The following is a 9728-nucleotide window of genomic DNA, read 5'->3' on the forward strand; positions in this document are numbered from 1 at the left end:
AACACAGAAATACTTAAAATGTAATATTTATAAAAAATTTAATCTATAAATTGTAGCTTGCATATAAAGTTAAAAAGAAAAGAAGTAAAGATTTTGTTTCACATTTCAATCAAATTTGTGCAAAAAAAAAACTTTTTTGAAGTTTTAATGGTTTTTGCATAATATAATTTGGAAACAGCGTGTTCCAAATTATAATACAAATTAAATTTTTCTATGATTTTCTAAATGCAAATGACTTCTAAAATTAAGTCACTAATCATTAGAGTAACTATTAAATGTTGTTGAACTGTATTTTTTTCAAAAATGAAAACCTTAAAATGCACTCTTCCACATTATTACACACAAGTTCCACAACATTTGTTAGATTTTAAAGAACTGAAAATGGTCATTTGTTGAATTTTCTGCAGCAGCAGGCCATATTAACTAAAATCAAAAACTATTCTAATCAAAAACATCTTCATACGTGAAGTTACATTTGAACATAGGAGCCCTTATTTTGTAGGAGCTTCACAATTCTTGCATCCTTTGAACTTTTTGGAGAGTTTCTGCTTGAATTTCTTTGCGGGATGTTGAAATAGCCTCCCAGAGCTGCTGTTGGGATGTGAACTGCCTCCCACTCTCATATATATGCTGCTAGAGGATGCTCTAAAGGTTGTCAATGGGTTGAGGTCAGGGGAGGATGGGGGTCACAATGTCAGTTTCTCTCTTTTTATGCCCATAGTAGTCAAAAATGCAGAGGTATTCCTGCAGAATGAGGTGGTGCATTGTCATGGGAGAAGAGGATTTTGCAACAAAAAAGCACATTTTTCTTTTTGTACCATGGAAGAAAGTGGTTTTCACACCTTCAAGGACTGACCAGCTCTCTCTTCATGATTCTGGCCCAAACCATGACTCCGCCACCTCCTTGGTGACATTGCACCCTTGTTGGGACATGGTGGTCACCCACCAACCACCCACTACTCCATCCATCCTGACCATCCAGGGTTACACAGCACTCATCAGTTAACAAGACCTTAGACTTGAATACAATTTGCATAATAATTTGGAACACACTCTAAAATTAAAAAAAAAAAAACAATATCTTAAGTATTTTAAACTGCTTCAAGATGAGGTTTTATTGGAAACATTAAGGAAGTAAACCTTTTACTTTATGAACTCAATACTTTTTAAATCCTTATTTTGAAATCCCACTTTAGAGTCAGAGTATGTGAATACTAATTCAGATGTTGACACTATTACATAAAAAATAAAACTGTTCCAACACGAGACTACAAAGAGCGCAGTCATTACATCACTCAGCAACAGGCAGTCGCCAAACGTAGCAACACGTCTCTATAATGAGCAGCAAATGAAAAGGTGCACAAAAACCAGAACAGCTAGCACCCTGTGGGACCGTCACCTTCCGTTCTTACATCTGAGTGCGTTCAGAATAGTAAAAGGGCAGAACAATAATTAACATGAACCACTGTCTTGTCTGCATCAGACCTTTAGGGAACACTACACTGATTCCTTCCTTTTTTACTTCATCTGAAACATCACCTGCTGCTCATTCCCTTTTTGTTACCAAACTCACTGTGATTTATGAAACCTGATTATAGAAGGATAGAATGAATCATTTGGCTTCCATCAGTCCAGTCTGGATGGCACCTCTTTACATAAAATCTTGGACAGCTGCACAGGCGGGTTAACTCCAGAAACACTGAGCCAAACATCACTCTGTCTTTAGGTGTTAATGCATAAACAAACCGCAGAGTCCATTTATAAATCGCTTTTAAATAACACATCCATCTAAATAACATCTGCAGTTTTTAGTTTAAGACAAAACCTTATTAAGAATCTACCAAATGGCGAACACAATACAATATAGTGAGTAGGGAAGAAATTCGGACATAGCTATGGATCGTCGGGAAAACAGTGTGAGAAGCAAAGAGCATCACATTAAAAGTATATTTTTTTTAAACCATTGTTTTGTGCCAGCAACTCATTTCCCACTATAAATGTTTTTCTCCCTTCTCCCTGATTTTTATTGAATGTTTTTACACTATAGTTCTGCAGATTATAAATTTCTGTTGTAAACATAATGCAGGTGTTTGCTTTAGACAGGAACAAAAATTGGAATCTTTATTTTTAAATTGGTATTTATATCACTACGATTTGGTTTTCGTCATTTAAAGGTTTTTTATTTTTTTGTAAACATAATAACATTCTTAAATATAGATGTAAGTAGAGTAAACATGGAAATTAGACAGCAAAAATACATATTTAGTAAAAGAAAAGACCTTTTTTGTCTTAACTTATTGTGTGGTAGTAATTTAGTTCCCACTAAAGGTGAAAAAAAAGTAATACTTGACATTGCTAAAATATTATATTCTAATATTTGTTGAAATAATAATTTGTTAGTCCCAATAAAGACAAATGCAGAGTTTCTAGTATGTGTTGTGTGCAGGTGTGTAATATAAATGATACTGCACCAATAAAAAGAAAGTAAAGAAAGCAAGTGGATGTCAAACAACCCAATAACAACAAAAAAAATAAAAAAAATAAATAAAAAAATGCAATAACACTGATAACCTTGCTGCAAAAAAAAAAAAAAAAAAACATCTTGGCCTTGAAATTTGAAGTTATTTTGACAAGTTTCTGCTCTCACAATTCACTGCTGCTATTGTCCTTGTAAATTCTGCATCACACCAACATAAGTCATGCTCTTTGTCTTCTTTCCTGACCTTGAATGGTGGTGGGCTTGGTGGCGTTTGTGAAATCACAAATTTCATCCCACTGGTCCCTCACAGCCTCGGGAGTCATGGGTTTACTTTTTTGTCTCAAAATGCGACCCTGTGAACGTTCCCAGCGCACTGCGTGAACAAACACACACAAATAAAAAGAGGGTCACTGCACAGAACAGTCCCACACATGCAGGAAAACGAGGGCTTATAAATATCACAAACACATCCAGACATTCCCTCTGAAAAACTACTCACATTTACCAATCCAGCCTGCACCAACCTGAAAGCAGATGAAATTTGAGAAGATGAACAAACATCAAAGAGATGTTCTCTTCCTATGAAACCCAAAGCATTACTGTTCTCCGACAGACCGGAGAAAAATGACAAAATGCTGCAGGACACACTATGGCAAAAGTAAGGTGTTATTTTCCCACGCACCTCAAACAGACCTCCATTTTCTTGGCACTGTTCATGACAGAGCCAGAGGACCAAAGGAGCAACGTACTCCGGCTTCAGGGAGGCCACAAGATCTAAATAAAACATAGACCAAAAATCAGAACAACAAACTGCTTTTTAAAGCTCCGACTGTTTGTTTGCCCTATAAGTTCATGCTTGGTCACGCACTTGCCCGCCTGCAACAACAAACAAAAATGTGCTATAAATAATTGGATGTTTTTGAAAATTTTAAACAAGAAAATGAGAACAAAGCAAACCTTAAAATAAAATTTTAGCTCTTACGTAGAATTTAAATCGATTCTTATGATTCAATGAAAATCTTTTAAATCAAAACAAGTCTTTTTAAACTATTTTAATTTTCTTAGGACTAATATTTTCTATTAAAATCTATTACAGTAAAACTCATTTATTGCAATCAATTCAAAATAAAACGTGAGACAAAATATTTACTTTAGTGGCTAGAGATCAGCTGCGATGCGTTCGCTTTGTTCTTTTTTTGTCTTTCGCTGAAGTCAAAGAGAGCCAGCATATGGAAACAAGTCATTTAGCAACATGAGGCCATCCTGTGACAGTTGGCACGGGCCGGAGTGACAGATGCTCGTGCAGACCAGCACAGAGCAGGAGACAAACATTCCTCTGGTCTGTCATTTAATAAACTATTAGAGCTGGAACCACAGTCCGTACAGGATCTTTGAAAGAAATTTTAACCAAATGTCGACTTTGCTGGCTGAATTATTTTTGAATAAATAAATAGTTTTTAGCAATCTCTGAAAATAAATGATAGTACTGCACTTTAAGGCCCTGTCACACAGCCTCTACATTCATTTTGCCTATTGTTCACGTTTCTAATTTCAGTCTCTGGTAATACATGCGTGTTACAGTATGTAATTCATAGGCGTTTCTTGTGTTTTTCAATGTCTTTCCTTTTAGACTTATTTTGGTTTGATCCCTGAATATACATGGTTATATTCCCAACTTTCTAAATCTGTATCCATTTTTTGTCCCTTTCTTTTGTACTTGCTAGGATGACCCAAATCTCACATTTTACTTTGTTTATTGTGATGTTAATTACCTGTAATATTGCATTTTAAGGCAATAAAGTTCTATGAAAAAAACAATATGCTAATTTTCAGCATTTTTTGTCTGATCCTGATTCAAAACAAGTGGAATCAAATACTCAGAAATGCTATTTTAAGCTTAGTTTCCTTAATATTTGTCTAGAGCATGTTACAAAAGCAAAAAACTGTATTTTTATTACAGTAAGTTTTTTTAGATTGTAAATATCAGTAAAATATTCTATAAAAAATGTGGGGCATTTTTCTTATATTTTTCAATGTTTAAAGATCTAGCAATAGCTTGCATGAAAGACCAGTTTTTCCATTCATAATCTTACTAATGAAAACTGACAAAGTACTCAGCTTCTGTGATCCCTTTTTAGTTGCAAGAAAAAGAAAGATTACATCCTGTTTTTGAATATTAGATGGATAATTTGCATGTCTAACACCAGAGCTGTTGTCTCACATTCAGTAAACAAACTGTTTTCAGGGCATTTCAAAGAAAAAAAGTGTTTTAATGGAAATGAGAGTGTTGATGTGATAAAAACAAAGTGGTAGGTTTTTCTAAAAAGCGATGAGCACCCACAAAAGAGAATAAATCAATACAATGTTTGATCTGTGTGTACCTGGCGGCATGACAGTCTCAGTGAGGCGGGAGCCTGCGATGGGAGCAATGGTGTTGCAGTGGATGTTGTACTTGCGTCCCTCAATAGCTAAGGTGTTAGCCAGCCCCAGCATGCCCAGCTTGGCAGCGCTGTAGTTTGCCTGGCCAAAGTTACCGTAGATGCCTGCAGCTGAGGCCGTCATGATGATTCTGGACACAGACAACCCGGAGAAAACCGGTCGGTGTTGATGCAAAGTGACAAGAAGCGCTGTGGAGTAATGGGAAACTGTGACAGCCCACACAAAACCTTACAGAGACGTTTCATAAACACACAGTCGAGCATCCAGCACATAAAATCCAAACAACACCTACACCTCTTTTTTTTTTTAAGAGGTTTTAAAGAGCAACATTTGAAGCATATAATATGTCATTGAAAGAATAAAATTTGAATACAGGTTAGCATTTAAGGACAGGATTTCCTGCTGACACTGCACTTCAGCTGAGCAGAAGTAATGAGGTTAAGCAGCAAAGCCACAGTAACTGCAGGAAACATCTGTAACAAGCCATCTCACTGGTCATAAGGAGGCAGCGATCCATATCACAGCCCACTCACACAGGGAAATACCACAGGACAGGCAATGACTAAATGTTCTTCACATCGGTAACTTTTAGACACTCAAGTCCACAAGATGTTTACAGAGAAACATTATAGAACAGCAGTTTCTGCAGAGCAGCAGAAGCTTTTTATAAATTTATCTCTGGGTTGTGGGCTGGACTGTTGGCGCGGAAGTAACCATTTCCCAGCATTCCTTTGTTTGCACACTTTCCCACTAGCTTACAGCCCCTCACTACCTCAAGCTAATATTAATGTGGCAAAAAAAACAGCGAGCAGCTGTCCAGCTTTGAGCCAGATGGCAGCTCAGACGAGGAAAACAAAGACGTTAATGGATCTATTTGTCTGCAAATTTAGGAATTGGAGACTTTGGCAGTTGCTGCACCACAAACCCGAGCTGTTTCAAACCACTGGTTTTCATCTGCTTCTGATCCAGCATGATTTGAATAAAGAAAAACCCAGAAACATAGTTTCAATCTTAAATTATTTTATATATGTCCTACATCATGAGGAAAAGGACATGTTAAAAACGCCAAAAACACCATTTTCATTGGAGTGGATCTTTAAAAAAATATGTTCATTTTTAAAGGAAATGTTTTAGAAATGTTGCTTTGGAAGCAACAAACAACAGAATTGGTTAAATTCACAAATTTACAATTCAACTTCAGTTCCAAATGAAAACTCCAAATGATTTACTTTTTAAACTTCCAGTCTAAAATACTTTTGTTAATCTATAAGCATATTTTTTCTCAAAACTAGTGATTTAAACTAAATAAAGAGGTAATTTTAATCACTGAAAATACTTTTGTTTTTCTGGAGTTAAGAGAGTAGAAGTTTTGAATGAATGAATCTTTATTTAAATAGCACTTTACAACTCATTTCAGTGTACCAAAGTGCTTCACAAAAAATTAAAAAAAAGAAAGTTTTAAAATAGGCAAATTAGGAAAAAAATTTAAAAAAAACAGCATAAACAGTTTTGAAATAATCTATAACTTTTTGCTATTTATTCTTCTTACCGGCCAAAATTTTGATTTTTCATGTGGTTCCAGGCGGCTCGGGAAACCAAGAAAGATCCTCTTAAGTGAACTCTCTGAATGAGGTCTGGGGGGAAAAAAAGAGATGTAAATGACTAAATTTAAAAATAAAATAATGCAATTAGAATTGTATTTTATTTTTAAGACAGCAAGGTAAATATAGGGAAAAAAAGGGATCCTTTTCTTACCCCAGTCCAAATCACTGGTCCTAACAAATGATCGATCACGAAGTATTCTAAGAAAAAAATATATAATAAAGTCAAAGTTTAAAAAATCATAACCACCCAACTTATATTACAAGGATTACACCAGAAAGACTATTTGATTAGTAAATAATAAAAGTAATTTCTATAAAATACTCACCCTGCATTGTTCACAACAATATCTAGAAGAGTAGCATAGTTTGTATTTAAATTCATGGTATAACCAACAATAATAATAAAACTTTTCATATAATAAAATTAAAAATGTACCTATTCTTCCAAATGCATCCAGGGCCGACTGAATCAGCTTCTCCCCATCTTCAACAGAATCTGTGAGCACATAAAAAAGTGTTATTCTAACTTAATTTAGCTTATTTTAACTGAACAACTTGGTCTTTGTTTGTTGAAACCTGATTAATGGCTACTTAGTTCTCCTAATACGATTAAATCAGTCTAAATAGCTTTTGTTACCAAAATAAAATACACAAGCAGGAAGATCACTGGAAACTTTTTTATATAGGGGAAAAAAGTAAACTGTGTTCAAAGTGATGATGGGCAAGTTAACATTTTTATTGATCTTTAGCCATTGTTGTTCATGAGAATATGTCTGACTCAAAATTACCAATGAATCACGCATCAAAGACCTTTTACACTCTCAAAAACTGCATTTTTTCCATGAAACCAAGAAGATGGTGGAAACAAAAGCTGACGCATTCATCTTCAATACTCACCGTTTCATCCTTGGGCAACAGACTGACACAAATCAATAGTGTTTTTAGTCTGTCATTACTTAAACTATCCAACTTGTGGAAAACAAGGTGGAGAAAATAACAGTGGAGAGAATGAAGAGGGAGAGAGCAGGGAAGGGTAATCTATACTTCTCACCATAGTTTGCAACAGCTTTGCCTCCTTTTGCTCTTATCTCCTCCACCACCTTATCAGCCGCTGCAGAACTTTTCCCGCCGCCTTTTGTGTCCGCCCCAAGGTCATTCACTTCATTACAACAAAGATAAAACAGAAATAATAGCACGAATTCTGTCATTTTTTTTGTAAGTGATAAGCTTGCATTAAGGTTTGAGCTGATTACTTGTTAGAGTTGATGCTGACTTTCTTTCCACAGCAACTTTCAAACTTGAGCACAACTTAAAATGCTTTACAGGATAACAGAATATTGAGATGTGCAACAGTAAAACAATATAACCACTCAGTAGAACCTTAAGCCTCAGTAGTTCTACTATAGCAGAATACACAGAGGGTCTGCAACCTAGGGCGCCGGATTATCTAGCAAAAACGAAGTTTCATCTACTGTCAGGTAGGTTTTTTATTCGAAGCTTAAAGCACATATTCTTATCTTCTGCTGCAAAACAGTGTCTAGCTGATGTTCAGTAGCAACGCTCTTAAAGAATATGAATTAATTTACATGTGTAGGTTTTTCTTATTTATTGTATTCTACCCTAATGTTGCTCTTTTTATCGTAAACAGAGAAAAAAATGAAAGTGCACCAAAATTCAAAATGATAGAAAAAGCCCTATTTTACTAAACCTTCTTGCATTTTTAATTCAGCTGCAGCAGGAGGATTCTATTAGACACAGAATGTATTTTATTTTGAAAGGAACTTGAATGTGCTGCTGGAAAAAGTTAAAACTGGGGCAGAAAAATAAAGTTTTCTTCATTCTGCTCCCTTGTATTTCCCCTGCATATGATGTTTTATATTGTTTTAATGTTTTTTTAAAAAAGGGGGAAAAAATGTTATATATTTTTTTTTAAAAACAAAAATATAGCACTGTTATGGCTTAATAATTGTAAAAGTTTAAAAGCTACATTTAAAAAAATTAGTGTATTTTTCTAGCAGGGAAAAAAGATTAAACTTTATGGCTCTTGCTGGATTTTTGTCAATAAAAATTGACCCTAATGGCATTCTTAGCATTAAAGGTTGAAAACATCTTTTCTAGTACATAGTAGGAAATATATATACGTATATATATTATTTATTTATTTATTTTTTTTTAAGAGACATGATGGTTTTGATGGATGGATTGACATTGCTGGCTATTCAAACAATAGTGTTATACGGTTTCTAAAAACTATTTATTAGTATCGGGCTTCATCTTATGGACTGAGCTGCAAGGTGCTGTAAATAACAAACTCATGAATTTGAATGAAAAAAATGAACCCTGATTGAGAACCTTGGGGAACACCATTTCCAACTCTGGTCTGTGAAGAGGACATTGTAACAATATCCACTAAATTTTCAAGATTTTGACAAAACAATTTTTTATTTTTGTGTGTTAAAAGTCTTTATTGATTCCAAAACACATAAATGAAACCATCAAAATGAATGATGTCATAAAAAATGCATTTTTGACATCAGTTCAATTAGATGTTATTTACTCAAAATCCAGATTAAAATTATTTTAACTGTTGGCTACATGATCCCAGTGTCCCTGCTCAAGACTCAGCAGGTTTATGAATTACTCAGTGATTTAATAAATGTGAATCTGTAATCAAAATATTAGTCTTTTATTTTTAAGGATTATACCGATAATGTTTTATTTTGATCTGTCATTGGGTGGCACAGAAGGATCAAAGGTGGGCTTGTTTGGCAACAAGTATTTATTGCTGTTTAAAGTTTAAAAGATAGTGGATCCATTCAGTTGATAAAAAGAGACGGATATGAAAATTCGAAGAAGAGGTGATAAGAGGCCGAGCATCTTTTAATAAAACCGAATAAGAAAAGGATTCACTAAATGCACTAAAATAAAATCCTGAACAAAATATCATTTTAAAACAGAAATATTTCTCTAAAAAAAAAAATCAGCTAAAATAGTGCTGCAAGAGATGTGAGGCAATATATTTATTTTGGCTTATCACTGCACTATTTTATTCTCGTTTTCCACAAGTATTTTGTGTACAATGCAAAACTAACTTACCAGGTTATCTTTGGTTGAGATTTTGCAATCATCCATTTAATAGTTACAAGCTATTCCTTATATAATGAATGATTTATTTTTTCTTTAAAAAGCTCTTTTTTGAAAGCAAT

The 9728-nt window shown here is 34.3% G+C and overlaps 1 protein-coding gene across 1 annotated transcript in view; it reads right to left on the minus strand.

The window, feature by feature from the left end:
* hsd17b4 (hydroxysteroid (17-beta) dehydrogenase 4) overlaps positions 1–9728 on the minus strand; it is a 28919-nt gene that overhangs the window by 18210 nt on the left and 981 nt on the right. Inside the window, exons 3-11 of the mRNA XM_024276395.2 lie at positions 7574–7681; positions 6959–7018; positions 6849–6870; positions 6674–6720; positions 6468–6552; positions 4861–5048; positions 3162–3253; positions 2979–3003; positions 2724–2852 (exon numbers count right to left, since the gene is read on the minus strand). Of these exons, the coding sequence (XP_024132163.1) occupies positions 2724–2852; positions 2979–3003; positions 3162–3253; positions 4861–5048; positions 6468–6552; positions 6674–6720; positions 6849–6870; positions 6959–7018; positions 7574–7681 (756 nt within the window). The remainder of the gene's footprint in view (positions 1–2723; positions 2853–2978; positions 3004–3161; positions 3254–4860; positions 5049–6467; positions 6553–6673; positions 6721–6848; positions 6871–6958; positions 7019–7573; positions 7682–9728) is intronic.

The sequence above is a fragment of the Oryzias melastigma genome, linkage group LG9, assembly GCF_002922805.2.
Source record: "Oryzias melastigma strain HK-1 linkage group LG9, ASM292280v2, whole genome shotgun sequence".
In the NCBI taxonomy this organism is placed as follows: Eukaryota; Metazoa; Chordata; class Actinopteri; order Beloniformes; family Adrianichthyidae; genus Oryzias; species Oryzias melastigma.